General features: G+C 42.5%; 1 protein-coding gene across 7 annotated transcripts in view; it reads left to right on the top strand.

Moving 5' to 3' along the window:
* The window catches only part of ATRNL1 (attractin like 1), a 920,708-nt gene that overhangs the window by 394,639 nt on the left and 507,333 nt on the right, over positions 1-18,736 (top strand). Inside the window, exons 25-26 of one of the 7 annotated variants that reach the window (XR_014789465.1) lie at positions 7,011-7,178; positions 11,284-11,403. The exons of 4 other annotated variants lie outside the window; for them this stretch is intronic. Coding sequence is in view for 1 of the 3 variants with exons in the window: in XM_084846138.1 (XP_084702264.1) it covers positions 11,284-11,289 (6 nt within the window). In the remaining 2 variants the exon portion in view is untranslated. Of the gene's footprint in view, positions 1-7,010; positions 7,179-11,283; positions 12,395-18,736 lie in introns of those variants that run through there. 2 more of the 7 variants (XR_014789464.1, XM_084846138.1) reach the window with 2 other exon arrangements.

The raw sequence follows: 18,736 nt of genomic DNA, 5'->3' as shown, positions 1-18,736 counted from the left end.
TGTTTCATCCAGAAGGGGCCATTATGTAGGATGGTTTTGCAAACCCTTAGAATTTAGCAAGCAAAGTGCCTCCAAAATGCACAGTGCACCCAAAGAGGATTGTCAGAATTAATTAAGGGTTCTACATCACATGGGAAGGCCATGCAGACAGAGAAAGCGCCCTGCTCCAGTTGTTATCTGGTATACACAGTATTACTACCATGCAGAAGCCACTTCTAAATCTCTGCCAGTGGCAGCTGTCTTCATATGGCACCAGCACGCTATGAAAAGACAGCAGTCACGGTGAGTAATTGAAAGTGGTCTCTATGTTTATGCAAAAAGACTAAAAATGAAGGAGGACATAGAAGGGATCATTACTACAGGGAATACCAGATTGTGTAAGAATAGAAAAAGATTGTTATAGGTTAACTGTGTTAGGCAGCCTTTAATACACACCATTAGATCCAAGCAATAATAATGAATCATCAGTATGTTAACAGGTATTGTTTTATGTTTATTCAATGCAAGAAGCATGCTAAGGAAGTAACTTCTTGTGAAAAATTGTATATATTTAGAATATATCATAGAATTACATATATTTGGAAGAGTGTTTTCCTCTGTGCACATATACTAATCACACTGACATTCCTTACTGGATACAGAGGCTAAAATAAGACATTGCTGAAGACGTTAAAATATTCAATTGTCAAAACCTGCTGGTTTAAAAGACCAGACAATAAGGCAATCTAACATTGGTCCAAACTCCACAAAGACAGGAAATTGGAAGCTAAGACTCATGCCTTATCTGATGTGCCCCATGATGTTTTGCAGTGTCAAAAATTGTGCTTGCTTACAACTTACCCTCCATTCACCCACACTTTTCCTGGGTCTTTCAGTCCCAAATCCAGATTGGGAGGGTGGAGTGCCTGAGTCCAGCAAAGATGCTCCACGTTGTTCTGGTTTTTGAAAAGCAAATGTCTCCCCAAGGGTGTGTCTCTGTGTGTACACACACACACACACACACACACACACTGCTCTCTGTCTGTCTGTCTGTCTTTGCAATCAGAGGTACAGTGCTTCTGAACTTTGAGGTCCTATCTAGCATTCTGTACACACAGTGGCCAAGCAGCTGCCCACAAAGAACTCAGAAGCAGGACGTGAGTGCAACAGCAACTGGTGTAAATAGGCATACTGATTCTGGGACTGGAGATAGCTATAGCCATCATGACTAGTAGCCCTTGATACCCTTATCTTCCATGAATTTGTCCAATGCCCCTTTAAAGCCATCTAAATTAGTGGCCATCACTACATCTTGTGGCAGCGAATTTAACTACGCGCAATGTGAAGAACTACTGTCAGGGGTGCCTCTGAACATAGGCAGCGGCAGAGTAGCTCAGATTCCAAAGAGGAACTGCAAAACGTGGGGGAGGAACTTTCCCAGACTCTTCCAGACAGGGAGAGACAGACTCCTCAATTTCAATAGTCCAGCTGGACAGAGAGGGCCTCTCTTCACACACCCCTGTGAGATACAATGAACAGGGAGAGGTGGGGCTTGGAGAGCCTGAATTCCTAGATGCCAGCCGCAGATGCAGAGCCAAGAGAGAGATGGCAGGGGCAGAGCTTAGGTGATCTGCCCGATTGGCCCGGGAGGAACAGCCGCGCATAGAGCTTTCACGAAATAGAGGGAGATCCCCACCGCTTAAGTTAGGAAAGCATGCCCGCCTTTTCTCAAACAGTGGGCAACTTTCAACCTTCGTAGCTTCCCTCTGAACTCCCTGAAGGCATTTCCTTTGTAGACTGTGAGTTACTGACAATTAGCATCTGTATGACCCATTGAAGTAAAAGGATTAAAGAATCGTGGATAGAAGCCTCTCGTCTGTGTTTTGATTTGGCTATTTGAAGTTCAGCAGGGACAAAAGCGAACCTTGACAGCTACTTCATTTTACCTGTCCTGATTTTCCCACCAATCAGCTTCATGGGATGACTCTGGGTTCTAGTATTATGAGAAAGGGAGAAAAATGTCTCCCTATCCACTTTCTCTAGCCATGCATAATTTTAAACACCACTATCATGCAGTGGAGGCCAGTGGCCAGTCTGAATGGTGGGATGGAGGGCAAGGCAGCGGAGGCGTAGCCAAGGGATCATGAGAGGCAGAGCCAGAAGCTCATGAGAGACAGGGCAAAGGGGGATCAGTGGATGAGGAGCAGTCTGAGCCCCCCCCCATACCACAGAAGGAGAAAACTGAGGCACAAAACATGCAAAGGGGTGGTCACATGACCACACAAAAATACTCCTTTGCATCCACCTTCTCCTGTTCTAGCAATCACTCCCATTTCACAGAGAGTCAGATGACTTTAAGGTGATGAATGGGAGCAGAGAGTCCACACAGCCATAATAACAACAATAATAATGAAAATAAGATGTGATACTCTCAGAGCCACATAGAAAAGCATCTTTTGGAACATAGGAACAAGTTCTGAAAGCCTCCCAACATCCAAGCTTTTGTTCTGAAAGCATCCAAAAATCCATCACAAAGCATCCACCATAGCAGGCCTACTCAGAAGCAGCACAGCACAGCACAAATTTATTTATTTATTTATTTCTGTGCCGCTCAATAGCCAAAGCTTTCCAGATTATGCATATCTTACTTGTAAGAAGTAAGGATTGGACCGCTCAGGAGAAAGTACAGGTATCTCTTTGTATGTAATGGTGATAATGATGATTATATCCCTTGGAAGCCAGCAGGAACCCTTTGCAACCCCCCCCCCCTTCACAAATACACAAAAACACCCCAAACCATAACATCGTTTATCATAATTAAAATAACACGTGACATTTTCACAGACAAGCAGCCTTTGGAATACAGGAACAAGTTCACACCCCCACCTCACCAATCTATGGTGTACAATTGTTTGCCAACCCTGATTAAAAAATAATAGTACTCTGAGTATGTATAGTTTTATACTTTAAACTCACTTAAATTATATCACAACTATTGACTGCAAAAATAAAATGGAGCTTGCTTCTGCTATCCTGATGCTGAACACATTTACTTCAGAATCAGCACCATTTTCTTGTAGAAAGAGAATCTATTTAAAAAATAAAATGTTTATTTTTAAAAAATTGTCCATTTGTATAGTTTTGTATTTTTTTTATCCTGTAAGTTCTACCCTTAAAGGCAGCCTAAAAATTCCATTCCAGCAGGCTGTGCTAAGGGAGGTGAGAGTGAGAAGCAGCACCATTCCTACTGAAAGGCTGGCTGGGGAAAGCTGGGAGTTGTAGAACTTATTTCTGCCTAAATGTGCCTAGGATTACATCCTATTTTTTCCCCTTCATCCCTCCCTCCTTTCTTCCTTGCATACCATGTCTTTTTAGATTGTAAGCCTGCAGGTAGGAATTGTCTTCACTACTGTTTATTTGAGTTCAATGTGCATGTGGTTTGTTGGGTTGTAAACTCGACTTGTCCAAAGCCTTTATAGCATGTTTGATTTGATGATCCTCCTTTTGCATTGTGTTCTTGTATGCACCATGCAATGTGGAATGAGAAAGAGCTACGCCACATGGCTTCTCCATCTTGGCTCTGTGTTTCCTCCTCCGTCCCAATCCCCTTTCCTTTTATGCCTTTTAGAATTTAAGCCTGTGGACAGGGGCTGTCTTATTTCCTATCTTTGTAAGTCACCTTGGGAAACTTTTGAGCTAAAAGGCAGAATAAAATGAAATAAATAAATAAATAAATAGGCTTGCATACAATTTCAATCTATATCTCTCACTCAAAAGTGGTTTTGAAAAAGTGACTGGCAGTGTGGAAGTGGCAGTGATAAAAATTAATGAAAATTTCTGAGTGTATGATACGGCATACTTCTGATTCTGTTCTACAAAGAATCCTGTGTAACTGGGAAGTTTGTACTTTTCTTTTTGTTTGAATCTGCAGAAATTGCCCTGAGAAGAAGTGAAATTACTGTTCTTATACATTATTTGGCTGACTTGAACCAGAAAGTCATGGATTGGTGGTGGTGGTGGTGGTGGTGGTGGTGACTTTAAGGGCGCAAACCTATCCATATAGGCTGCCGCCTCCGGACTCTGAAGCGACTGCCTATCCAATGCAGAGCAGGAGAAGCACAGAGGGAATTGTTCCCTCCACGCTTCTCCTGTCCTGCATTTTCGCCTAGACAGCCGATTGTGGCTGTCTAGTTGCAGGAGAACAGAGTGGGGGAGGAGGCTGCCGTAGGACACATTGGATATGTCATACAGGCATTTCTGCCCTCCCCGCCCCGGAACTCCCCCAGACACGCCCCATTTCGGCTACTCCACACTCCTCTTGTGAGTGCAGAGGACGAGGTTGTTCTTTGCTGCCTCTAAGGCAGTGTGGAAGTGGGGGAGGTCAGTTCCTGGAACACCAGATATCCTATGGCCTTCTAACCGCTGTCTAGTGGCCATAGGATTGCTCCCTCCGAGTGTGTTGAAACATCAATTTTTCCCATCCATCCCCTCAGCCAAGTCGATTCCTTTGGAATACATGGAATGTGCCTTTTTTCATAACAGCTGCACACTGAGTTGACATTGTCATCGAACTGTCGACCATAAGCCCAAGATCTCTGTCTTGGTCAGTCACGAGTATACAAGTGAAGCTGGGATCCCCCCCCCCCCCCAATGTGCATCACTTTGCACTTGCTTACATAGAATTGCATTTGCCATTTTGATGTACATTTTTCCGCGATGGAGTGATCCTTTTGGAGTTCTTTGCAATCCCTTTTTGTTTTAACTGCCCTAAATAATTTGGTGTAATTAGCAAACTTGGCCAATTGCTGCTTAGTCCTAGTTCCAGATCATTTATTATTATTACTGTTACTACTACTGCTATTACATTTGTTATTATTACATTTATATCCTGACCTTTTTCCTCTTGCAAGTAACCCAAGGCAGCTTCCATAGGCATCCTCCTCCTCCATTTCATCCTCACAACAACCAGGCTCAGGCAATCATGCTGACAAAGCTGTTAGGCTCAGAGTCAGTGAGTGGCCCAAAGCCACCCAGTGCGCTTCATTGCCGAGTAGGGACTAGAACCCAGATCTCCCAGGTTCCCGTCCAACACTATAACCACTATACCACACTGTCTTTATGAACAATTTGAAAAGCATTGGCCCCAATACAGATCCCTGCTATCTAAAAAGCTATCTAAAAGTTCAGTATGTTTTAAAATATATTTTAAAACTTAAGCAGGAAAACAGTGAATACCCTTTTAAGTTGTTAAATACGTAAATGAAATCATGCCACAAGAGAAGTCTTAAGATATGAATGGTTTATAAAGAAAATTAAATGCAGAAGATCATATACAGAAGTAAAATGTGGAATGTGGAATGATTACAAAGAAAATAACATGTGCACACTATGCAAAATGCACTACAGTTTAACTGTTGCTAAGGCCTATTACAAAAAACAAACCACAGTGTTAGTAGGCTTGATGTTAGTAGGCTCAAAACAATGTTAGTAGGCCCAGCAGCAGTTTGAATTGCTACGTAGCTCTACTTAAACTTCCACCAGTCCAAACTAGTTAAATGCAGTGTTTGAAGCTTTCAACATTATAGCAGTATGGTCCAAACTTTTAGAGAAAAGGAAGGGGGGATTAAAAGGAAGGTATAGCTACCTAACCCAAGCAGAGACCTGAAAACCAAGCTTTTGTGGACCCAGAGCAAGGTTGAAAGAGACCTCTCCTAGAATCCATAGTGTAGAACTCAGCAAAGTCCAGGTAGGGAAGTGAAGACAATATTTTAAATCGAAAAGTGTTATGAAGCCCATGCTTCACCAGTGAGCAAAATAAAATAGTGGGCAAAAACTATACCAAGCTGTTCAGGCACCAGGTGCCTGGCTGAGAGAAACTGGCTTGAAGACAGGTAGACCAAAAAAGTCTCAGAGCCAAGAGAAAACATGTTCAAAAAGAGAAAAGAGGACTCTTATTTATTTACTTATTTATTTATTTATTTATTTATTAAGTTTATTAATCGCCCATCTGGCTGGTCAACCAGCCACTCTGGGCGATGTACAACAATAAAAACAGTTCAAAACAATAAAATTCAACATTAAAAACATCACATTTCTAAAATTACCCTAACCCACCCCAAATGCCTGCCTGAACAACCACGTTTTTAATATGTGGTAGAAGCTCATTAAAGAGGGGGCATGGTGGAGTTCCCTATGGAGGGAGTTCCACAGAGTGGGGGCCACCACAGAGAAGGCCCTCTCCCTTGTCCTCACCAGTCTAGCTGTCCTGGCTGATGGGACAGAGAGAAGGTAGGGATGGTGGAGAATTTCTCCCCGAATCTTCGGGGGGCCAAGCGCCAACGGATTTGGCCCCCCAAAATTGGCGGTGAAATTCTCTGCCCCCCCTGCCCCCGCCCGGGACTTACCTTTGGCGAATGTCCCTCCTGGCGGCGGTTCGGCGTGGCTGGGGGCGGTGGCCGGTCTCCCGACCAGCTGCCGCCGCCATTGCAAAAAAAAAATAATAAAGTAAAAAAAAAAAAATCACCCGTGATAGGCTACATAACGATTTACGTAGCCTATCACGGCTAGTTTTCCAAAGTCAGCCGTGATAGGCTACGTAAATCGTCACGTAGCCTATCATGGGTGGGTGACTTTGAAAAAAAAAAGCGCGTATGCAAATGGCGGCTCCCATGGGACCGCCAGTTGCGTTCCTTATTTTGGCACGTCTAGTCTACATAAAGATTTACGTAGACTACGGCGAAAATAAGGGCAGCGCAAATAGCATGCCCTTATTTTCGCCGTAGTCTACGTAAATCTTTACGTAGACTAGACGTGCCAAAATAAGGAACGCAAATGGCGGCGCCCATGGGCGCCGCCATTTGCATACACACTTTTTTTCCCCCCCAAAGTCAGCCGTGATAGGCTACGTGACGATTTACGTAGCCTATCACGGCTAACTTTGGAAATCTAGCTGTGATAGGCTACGTAAATCGTCACGTAGCCTATCACGGGGTCTTTTTTATTTTTTTTTTTACTTTTTGTTTCGTGGCCAGGGAGACGGGGCGCTTCTCCCCAGCCTGAATTTCGGACGGGCGAGGCGGGAAGCCTCCCCCCCAGCCTGAATTTCGGACGGGCGAGGCGGGACGCCTCCCCCCCTCGCCTGAACTTCGGGGGGAGAAGCGAAGTGCCTCCCCCCCACCGCGAAGCCAAGCTGCGAAAAGGTAAGTGACTTTCGTACATCCCTAAGAGAAGGCCATCTGAGGCTGATCTTGTTGAGCGGCCTATCTGGAGGTGCTCCTTGAGATAGGCTGGGCCGGAACCGTATAGGGTTTTAAAGGTCAAAAGCAACACCTTGAATTTGGCCCAGAAAACAACTGGTAACCAGTGCAACTCCTTCAGCACTGGAGTGATGTGATCTCGCTGGCGGCTGCCTTTAATCAGGCGAGCCGCCGCGTTCTGTACCAGCTGCAGCTTCTGAACCGTCTTCAAGGGTAACTCCATGAAGAGCACATTACACTAGTCTAAACGAGAGGAGGACAGGGCATGTACTACTGATGGGAGCAGATAGTCGGGAAGGTAGGGTTGCAGCTGCTGTATCAGATGGAGTTGGTACAGCACTGTCCGGCTCACAGCTAATACCTGAGCCTCCATGGACAACTGGGAGTCCAAAATGACCCCCAGGCTGCGGACCTGGTCTTTCAAGGGTAGCCGTATCCCATTCAACACCAGGTCAACATCCCCCAACCTCCTCTTGTCTCCCACCAGAAGTACCTCAGTCATGTCAGGTTCAGCTTGCTCCTCCCCATCCAGCCACTCACCGTCTCCAGACATTTGGACAGGGATTCTACGGCCAACCTTGGTGAAGATTTGAACGAGAGGTAGAGCTGTGTGTCATCCGCATACTGATGACACCGCACCCCAAACCTCCTGATGATAGCCCCCAGCGGCTTCACATAGATGTTAAATAGCATGGGGGAGAGGATGGAACCCTGTGGCACCCCACAAGTGAGTGGCCATTGGTCTGAAACCTCCTCTCCCAGAGCTACTCTCTGGTACCTGCCGGAGAGGAAGGACCGGAACCACTGCAATATGGTGTCTCCAATGCCCAACCCCTCCAGGCGGTCCAGGAGGATACTGTGGTCAACAGTATCAAAAGCCGCTGAGTGGTTGAGGAGAACAAGGAAGGAGCATTCGCCCCTAACCAGAGCCCTCCTCATTTCATCCACCAAGGCTGTTTCTGTCCCATGCCCAGGCCTGAAACCCGACTGAAATGGATCTGTCCCATGCCCAGGCCTGAAGCCTGACTGAAATGGATCTCTTCTTCCACCAAAGGGAGGCAAGAACCAAAAAAGCTCTCAAAACAAATCAAAATCTGCTAATAAAATTCAGAGTAAAGCAAAAGATAAAAATCAAGCAACGCAGGTTGGAACAAACGTGGTTCTTGTATTTTTCACAGGGCACTATTGCTTTCTTTAATCCCCTGACAGCCCTCAATTTTCTGCTTTTTGCTTGTCTCTTTTCTGTAGTTGCTAATGGGAAAATTTGGTTCCGAATGACATATGGGGGTGGGGCAGAAACCTGCAGCGACAGTTTCTCATTGTTTTAGGCAGCTGATGTTACTTATCAGGGTACATGTCTTATCAGGGTACATAGGAACACTCCAGACTCATGGAGCTACTAGCTGCAGGGAGTAACAATGTTCCCAGCATTTGAATCCAGAAAGGGACCTTAGTAACACAAACAATTAAGTGGAAAGGAGGGAAGAGAGGAAGAAGGGGAACAGCTGGGAGTGCAGAACAGTTAACAGAAGCAGTGGGGTACGGTAACATTGAAGGGATTGCTTGTCTGCGTATACACACACAGGGGACCCAGAAACTCAGTTAGCTTCTGCTGCTGCTTTTTCTCTACAAGGTAGTTATTCCCCCCCCCCCCCATTCCGAGTGCTGGCTTATGAAATCTCATAGGGATTCATTATATCAATAAAAATTATTTTTAAAAATAAGTAAATTGAATTTTTTTAAAAAATCCATTCCACCAACTACAATAGAAAGGGAATAGGAAAACATATATGGTTTTCATATATAGCTTTCAGCTTTTTGACAGGTGGACACAAACGGTTGTCAACACATGTTTTCAGTGCCAAAACTGTGTGACCAAATATTTTATTTTTTTCTGTTAACTTCCCTTTCTCCCTCAGTCTTTAACCAGTCTTCCTGAAATTTTCAGGTTGTGTAAAATAGACATTTCTGTCCAGCACATGCAAGTTTCAGGAAGATTGATGAAACCCTTTCAATTTTATTAAGGTTAGAATAACCCACCCCCTGATTTTCATATAATGTGGTGGAATCCTTGTTTTGACTGATCGCCTTATCTATTGGAGGTACAACTGTGCCTCTAATAATAAACTAACTGAAGTGGTAGAGAATAGTCAAGTATGTTTTCTCCTTCACTGTTTCTAAGGCAAGGTACTTCAGATTTGTAACAATACAGCATTGCAATAAAATTCAGCATGTATTGGTCTTAATTCTTTCTGCACTGTTGAACACACAACATAAAAATGATTGTTACAAACATTAGTGGTTCAGAGCTATTTCAGAATGCCTTCTTCAGCAAAAAGAACTTTCCAAGGAAGTTTTTTCAACTAGTAATTTGGTAGTGCCCACTCTTGTTTAGCCTGAGGTTCCAATATAATGTTTTACAATTTTTTGCATATGCAGAAATTATGTCATAATTATATGAGGCTCTTTGCTGAAAATAGTAGGACAAAATTATTGCCTCCCCTTTTAAACAAAATGTTTAAGTAATAGGATTGCTAAAGTAAAAGCACAAAACCCAGGTAGTTATGGAATTCCGCTTAAAACGTTAGCAGTGGATCTTCAAGAAAGACCATGCCATGCCCTCACCTAAGAAAATGAATTGGGAATATGCTTCTTGTAGATTTCTTTGTCCACCTTTAGAATATGAAGAGTAGGGAGGGGGGAACCATTACAACCAAATTGGCCTTGAGGATTTCATTACTGGAACTAGGTGGGGTAATTGGGGAATGCCACAAAGAGAGGGAATATACGTTGGACAATATGGAACTTGTGTCCCAATTAAAAATAAGTCGGAGTTACTTGCAGCCTGCTTAGATTACTGTTCTTTTTTCATTTCTATGAACTGTGAAATCAGGATGGAGTCTCAGGCTTGCATACTCTCTCACACTCCCCCTCATTGTGCATAGAAGGTAACAGCTGATCTGGAACATGTCGCATTTATTGAACACAGAATCTTCCCCAACCATGTAATTTAGGGGTTCCTATTAGAGATGTGCATCAGAAATGTTTTTTTTTTATTATTTTAATTTTTTTATTCAAAATGTCTTTCTTTCAGAAAACTTTAATTCATATGTTGTTAATTTGGATTTAGTTCATTCGATTCTTAGAGGTAGTTATGGAAATGACTGGATGGGGGAGGCCAACCCCACCCTTCAAGGACCATGTTTTTCCAAAGGTCCTTGATGGGGGTCTTCTCCCACCATCCATTTTTGGGTGTACACTTTTCTTTCCCTGCCTATAAGTCAGTGGACTCAAGTGATGACAGAATGCAGTGCAAACCATTAAAATTCAAGGAAAATAAATTTGAATGAAAATACATTTGAAAGAGAAATCTGATTTTTTAAAAATGGAATTAATTAAATTTTAACTTTTATTTATTAAATCGAAATTAAATACATATGCGGCTCTTTTTTGGATTAAATGAAGGCACATATATGTATGTATTATTTATTACATGTATTTCATTTCTATGCTGCCCAATAGCCGAAACTTTCTAGGTGGTTCACAACTATTAAAACCATAAAATATAACAAAAGATGAACTATAAAAGTTTAAAAGTTTAAAACCACAGTATAAAATACAAGTAAAAGCCAAATAAGATGTAGCAGCAATACAAAGATTTAACAGATCCCTCGTTTTGTATAATGTTTGGTGTAAAAGAAGCAGTAAACATCACATGACCAAATAAATGGGGATCTCCTAGTCTGGATATTTACTTTCTATATGCTATAAAGGGAGAGAGGGAGAAGCAATAGATTCATGTATGAGCCCCAAAATGTGTTAGTAGTCGCACCACATATATAGGTGTGTGCGTGGTGGATATGTATTGTTCAAATTGGGCCTTGATTGTTTATGCTTTGTGTCTGAATGTTTGCCATTTTTGGAATTAGTACCCCCTTCTCTAGTGACCTTTTGAGAACTATGTTGATGTGGCTATGTTCAATTTATTGAGTTATCAGGTGCTATTTTCTAATAGATCTCTCTGCATGTTTTCTGCAAATAAATTTAGAAATAATCAACAAATATCCTGACAACATTGACCTAACTGCCCATTAATGAAGATTCTCAGTCGTTAATATTTCTGACTGGAAATGCTTAGCAGAAAAATTCTGAACAACTGAAGTTATCAGTAAGTAATATAAGTAGATATCACAGATTAATTACTAAAGGAAAACATGCCTTTTTTAATGCTACGACTTAAGCTGTTTGATATATTTTACATGAAAGGAATATGTGCATACACACGCACATATGCACAAGAGGCTGCACACTGAATTGTTCACAGCAGTGCATGTGAAGTAATGATAGTGATTTACTGTACAAGGTTCAATTTTCTAAACACTTTGATGGTTTTCAGGGCAGCTGCTAGTAGTTCTATTATGGCTGCGTGTGAAGACTATAATTCCTGAAATATTGATTGGGCATTGATAACGTCATAGCAGGGCACATTAATTTTTTGAAACTACTTTGAATATATTATTTCAGTAAATCTGTTAAATAAGGATGAAAATGGAATTCTAATAAAAATAGGGCATAGAACCATTAGGATGGTTCTTCAGGCTTAAAACTGCACTTAAGAGTTGAACATTCCTTTGACGTATGCAACAACCTCAAGCGTGTCAAAAGGGAAACCTTGAAGCTAACGGTTGTTGAATCTCCTCAGTAGTATTTCCATTCTATCATTTTATATTGGTTATAAAGAGAGGTTTGATGGAATGGATTTAAGGTACATTTTCACAGGTCTGTTATTTCACTGATGTTATCGTTCAAGAGTTATCGCAGTAGAGTTACAGACATTTTGTTCATATGTTTAAAGTTAAGAAAAAGTGGCAGTCAAGAATGGTGAATCCATATCTGATCATTTCTTAAAAATATTGTTTTAAATTACTATTCTTCCCTGCTGAGCTTTGTAAAGCTAGAAGATGAAAGACAAGAAGCCAGTGGTGAAGGGTTTAAACATGGAACAAACACAGACTACCGGCAGGACAGGGATGTGTCCTTCCCTAACCCCCCAAAGGCCCCAGATTATGCTAAGCTCACCTTTTATCTCTATATGCTAATTGACATCTCTTTCACATAGCATCTCATGCTCACAGGTTGCTTCCTTATACAAATACCCATGTAGGTGGCCGTGTGTCCTGCTTTACAGATGACATTCCTCTGTTTGATGAACTGTCAGAGGACAATCCTCTATTTGAAGGTGTCTTATATTTGGAGTGCTGTTCGGTTCATGTCTGGGTTAAAGATAAGAAACTGTTACCAAATGTGTTCCTTCTAAATATGTGTACAAACTTGTATATGTTCTAAAGGATACACATCTCTAAAAAGGATCTTTTTAACATTGGCAATAGTGTATCTTCGGCAAAGAGGGGAACCCAAAACAATCCACACGTGCACAAGCTTCTTCAAACAATGAAGAATGTTTATTAAGCTAACACAAACAAGACATTCAACTGTATACATTACACTGGGGAAAGCAAACCTGGTAGAACAATTGCTATAAAGATATACAGATCAATAAACAATTTAAGCCTGTAATGAGAACTTTGGTTGTGGGGAGGTTAGCTGAGTGCTCACACAGGCTGGCACAGGAGTGTAAACTAGGTTGAGGACATGTGCTGATGGTTCCGCTTGCAGTAGAAAGGGTTTGTCAGGCTGAGAGGTTTAGGAGGTGGGCATTAGTTAAATTGGGGTCCTTAACATTCTTGGGAAGGAAAAACAAAGGCTTAAGGTGACCATAGAGAGCAGGGAGGAAGAAGAGGTTAGGATTTATTCTAAGGCAAAGTGGTATGATTGACCTGGTTCCTGATGCACAGTCACTGTAGCAAGAAAGGAGGGGAGAAGGGGTCTATCCAAAGTAAACACACACTCCTTCACTTTTCCAACACCTGTGTGTTTGCCTCCTTTTTCCTCTAGGACATTTAACAGCTGTGCAATTTCACAGCTGACTATCTCTTCCAGAAGGTATAGTCAACAGAAGATAGGAATAATGAGGAAACACAAAGGAGCGCAGTAAGTGGTTCCAGCTACAATCCTTTCCGCTAGCTGGACAGAGACGGATGCATGAAAGGTTGGAACTCCAGCCAAATTAGCCTAAACAGAGATCCAATGAAACCATACACACACAATAGGGAAAAGGGGTTGGAGGGTACAATTGTAGAAAGACCTCTGAAGCTAGACAAGGTGCCAAAGATACCTTTCCCTGGCCTAGAAGGCTATTCCTTTAGCTGAAGGCTGGGCAGCATTGAAACTCCTTGGTCTGAGTGGCGAGCTGGAAAAAATATGTCCATTTAAGATGCTTTTGGTGGGATGTTGCCTCTGACAAGGCACAGACCTAAGCAGCCTTTGTCCAGGCACAAAGGTGGTGGAGGAGTGACAGAACTACAGTATACCGTACTCTAGTGGGCCACTTCTCATGACACCCCATTAAGGGTTCGTTTACCTGCAAAGACCTGTGGCACATGCCAACTGCCATTATTCATATGTAATCTCCAACTAGGGATTGTCATGTCATGTGAACCTGACTGGTGGGGGCTATTTGAGGGTTAAACAACCTTCGTACAACCCTACAACAGACTATGGGTTATGTGAGGGTTGTTTAACCCTCAAAGAATCCCCACTGGCCGGGTTCGCACGACACGGCAATGTTCGACAAGTCCCAGTTGGGGGTTGCATATTCATAATGATGGCTGGCACGCACCACAGCTCCTTGAGGGTAGATTAACCCTCGATGGCCTGTTACATCATGCAAACCAGGTAAGTGATTTAATCATTGCACCTTGTTCTGGTGAAAAAGGAACCTAGTGATTCAACATGGAGCAGCCAGCCTAGGGACATCAGACTTTTAGTGATTTCAGCAGCATGGAACCTTGCCTCTGGGAGGTGAGGCACACTGAGGCCTTCAAGTGTTAGGCTTTTATTCAGTTTAAACAAAGACTTCAAAGACAGAGAGACCTGGTTCACATGACACAATAGCCCACAGGCTGTTGCATCATGCTGGGCGACCATAGGTCTCTGGCTTGCTGTGGCTTATCATGTCATGCGAACCCAGGTGGCAGAGGGTGTTTGAGGGTTAGACAACCCTCAAATAATTCCAAGATAAGCCATGGGTTATTTGAGGGTTGTCTAACCTGCAATGAGCTTCGTGTGGCGCAGAGTGGTAGGCGGCAGTATTGCAACTGAAACTCTCCCCACGACCTGAGTTCGATCCCAGTGGAAGTTGGGTCTCAGGTAGCTGGCTCAGGTTGACTCAGCCTTCCATCCTTCTGAGGTCGGTTAAATGAGTACCCAGCTTGCTGGGGGAAAGGTAGTCACGACTGGGGAAGGCAATGGCAAACCACCCCGCTACAGTCTGCCAAGAAAACGCCAGCGCAAGCAGGCGTCCCTCTAGGGGTCAGCAATGGCTCGGTGTTTACACAGGAGGAACCTTTCTTTCTAACCTGCAAACAACCCCTGCTACTCAGGTTCACACAACGTGGCAAGCCAGGTGCCATGCAAAAATGGTGCTTGTGAGCACCCATCACAACATGACAGCTCCCACGGGTAAATTAAGCCATGGTGGGCTGCTGTGTTATGTGAGCCAGGTCAATGAGTGCAACCTTAACATAACAAAAACATAAAAAGGTTGCAGGCAGATTCTCAAGTACTGAGAATGACATTTCCTGGCTAAAACAATAGAATTGATCACCCTACTCCCAGAGCCATCCCTGATATAAAAGATAGTGCTTGTCAGATGGGCACTCCATTAAGTAAAGTTGTGCCCAACCTATTCAAAATCGTGAAATGTTTTCTTGCCATTCAATCCCTTTGTTCTACACCCTGAAGGTGTTTCCTCTCTATGAGGAGGGGGAAATCACTTTACAACTGTCAGTCTTGAGGCCTTAGATTTTATGCGGTTCTGATTTGCATGACATTGTTAACCTTTCACCTAAAGCTACTGAGTAACCTCCTTTGCTAATGTCAGGGCTTCCTGCCTGAGCTCAGACCAGACTTACTTAAAGGCATCATGCCAATATTATGCAAATACTGTTCCGCTTTGTAGGTTAACAAAATAATTAATTTCTAGATTGGGCCTCTTAAGCATATATCCCATTACAACTGATGGCAAGAAGTCTATCATCATCATATCATCTGAAGTCCTCCATCATCATATATACTAATGGCAAACTCATTTTTCTGAGTGCCAATTTTTATGTTGTCTAAATGGCACCATCCACATACAAGAAGGGGAGGTATCAGCAGGCTCTGGGAACCCCAAGGTTTGCAGATTTATTAAAGTATTTTGGAAGAAAGACCTAAGGGGGAAAGCCCACCCCAAAATAGCACAATGAGGGCTGAGTGGCTATGGAATGCTGGCAGACAGCTAGGAGATCAGAGAAATGTAGAACCAGAGAAGGGGAAATGGAACATCACAAAAGAACACTGAAGAGGAGCGCTGCACACTGCCAAATGTTGTTGCGGGTCCCACATCTAATTGGCTTAATAGAGACTAGGTCTGGCAATGTAATATTTATAAAACAGCAACTTATCATTTGGGGATTTATTCAGCAGAGATAACTTCTTTAATCTTTAGCATTGATTAGGAATCTTACTCCAAACTTTTGGATATTAAAAAAGTAAACAGTTAAACAGGGAAAATTCAGACAAGTAATAAGGGCTGAGAATTCAAGGTACAGCATGGGAAAGTGGGAGAAGTAAAGCATTTTGTCATAGCTAGACTTGAGAAAGAGAATTTGGGATTACTTAAATTAACCTGTTCTGATTTGGAGACCCACCTTCGGATATCTCAGATATTAAACAGGTGGCAACTGGGGAGAGAACCTTTCAGTGGTGATGTCCTGTTTATGGAATGCTCTTTGCCAATAGGTTCACCAACACTGGAGTTCTTTAGGTATCATGTTAAGTTCTTTTTATTCTCTGCAGTTTTAATTTAGTGATTTCTTCTGCTTTTACCTGCTGGTTTAATTGTTTATCTGCTGCTTTAATGGTTTTGTTCGAGTGTTTTCTTGTGTAGTGCTTTGGATATTTCTGAACAGAAAAGTTATCAATCAAATGAACCAGAACTTCTAAATGTTTAAAAGCTTTTTAAGAGGAAGTTTATAATTATATTACTCACCATTGTATAGGGCACAAAGTCGCTACGAAATAAATTGAAACTAACACATACTAGTAGGAAGAGAGGAAATAATGGATTTTAAGTGTGAGTAGATATCAAGAGAAAATTCTCTTGAAAAAGTTGGGAAATACAGCAAGCTTTTTTGAGGCAACTAGATCAGTTTGTTGGGAGAATGTTATGACATTGTTTCATAGCCCAGGGGTTGGACTAGGTGATCTTCAGTGTTGCTTCCAGCTGTACATTCTGTTCAGGAGTCTTGAAGCTCTTCAGCCTAAGGGCTGAATTTAGTTTTGGAGAAGCTCTCAGGGGGCTCATTCCAGTGGTGGAAAGGATTGTAGGCAAAAGGGGTGGGGCAAAAATTCCCCAAATGCCAGCTCTTACCGCCAGTAACTAAGCTTCAGGAGAGGCATTTCAACCTTTTAGAATGGGGGGAAAACATCAAAAGCTGGAAACTACCAAACAATTGGCAGGTGGGGGAAAGGGGTGGGGCACAGGAAGGGGCGGGGCCATCTGGGGAGCCCAGGCAGGCTGGATTTGGTCCATGGGCCTGAGCTTCCAGAGACTTGAGGTACCTCTTGGGTGGATGTGCAACATTTTAAATAATTGAGATAGCAACATTGTGTGAGGGAATGGAAGGACTGTATACAGTTCGGCTGATATTCTAAAAACAAGCCAAAGCACCTAATTAAGAGATAACTAGCCTCCAGTTGCACACTATTTTAATATGTATATCATTTGAATGCCTGAGATAAGAACTTCAGAAAGTAATGTGCTAATTGCAGAGGGCCCCCCTCCCCCTTGCAAACAGACCAAGCCATGTTCCACGATTCGTAGAACACAATAGAGATGTGTAGATACTGTATTTCAAATAAAAAACTCTGATGTTTTCCAAGCAATATTGATATTTCCTTCCGCAATTTTTATTTCCTTTATGTAGTTAATTAAGCATATTATAGCTGTTGGTTGAATCTTTAATAGAAAATATTTGTAAGAGATGTATTTTACTTTTCTGCCATTATGAAAAACAAAACCCATGACCAAAACTTCATGCCAAAGGAGTATGCTTTGATCCAGAACTTGGCTGAACCTTAAAAAAGAAAATTATTAATATATTAATACTTACGTGAGTATAAAGTAGAGACCACCTTCTCCTGTGTATAAGGGCTCATTGTCATTTAACCTTGTATTTTGATTTAGTTCCAGAATTGCAGTTTAATCCTATCCCCCACCCCCAAATATTGATTACTTGAGGGGGTCAGGATTTTGCAGAGATGCCTCTATGCTATCAGAAAGCTCCTGCTGATGGTTTTTGGTAGTAGTAGCAAGATAGAGATTCAGGGGTGGAGCCAGCTTCATTTCCCTGATAGCACCTTGATCGTGACGTTTCACGTATGCCAGCCTGGAAAATTCTCTCCTCAACCCGCCCCTTCACTGGAGAAAAGAGGAGGAGGACCCCCCCCCCCCGTCCTGCCTGGCTCAGGTCAGCAGAGCTGTGGATAAGACAGTAGATCCACCTCATCACTCTTCCCTGGCCACATGTAGGACTGCTCTGTTACACTCTAGTGTAGTTCACCTACTTTTGTTACAAACAGATTTGCTTCTGGGTCCCCCCTACCTGTTAGAATATGAAAATTTTGTATGTTTATAGTGTAACTTGATATAAAGCTCTCAAAAAAGAACATAGGTGGTGGTTTCCCCAGCCTAGTCAAAGCACGTTTTTTTTAGAGTGTGTCTAGATTATGTTTTACTATTCTGTTCTAGAGGATTGGATATATATTGACAAACAGAGCATATGAGTTGATAGTTCTGTTGGACTAGCTGGTCTTAAAAATGACGGAAGCTGTTAGTCCAAACTATGGAAATTTAAGCTTGACTTCATTTCAGCAGTCATTTCTGATTTTAGATATCAGTGTTCCCTGCTCCCCAACTCCCAGAGGAAATATGGGGACACATTTTACAGGATCTGTTGTGCTTATGATAAGAGAATACTAGAAGCTTGTGTTCTTTACTAATATCTGTTTATTTACAAACATACAAGTTGAGCATGGCAGGCAAGCAATCCAAACAGTGATCTGTTTCACACAACCACACCAGCCCACTGTGGCTTATTTAAGCAATGGTGGGTTGTGGTGTGCACCAGTGGCCATTTTGAATATTCAAGCCATGGTGGTCGGTCATGTGCACCCGATGAGGGTTGGTTGTTGTTAAACCACCCACAACCCTAAGACATCCCATGAGTTGTGGGTGGTTTACATCAACAACCCACTCTTGCTGAGTTCAAAAGACATGATAAGCCCTAGCATCACCTGCCATGGCTTGAATATTCAAAATGACCTGCACCACAGCC

This window comes from Heloderma suspectum, chromosome 3, assembly GCF_057233095.1.
Source record: "Heloderma suspectum isolate Gila_16-S chromosome 3, 16-S_ref, whole genome shotgun sequence".
Lineage (NCBI taxonomy): Eukaryota > Metazoa > Chordata > Lepidosauria > Squamata > Helodermatidae > Heloderma > Heloderma suspectum.
Note: the sequence above shows the minus strand (reverse complement) of the source record. Positions and strands in the feature narration are given on the sequence as shown.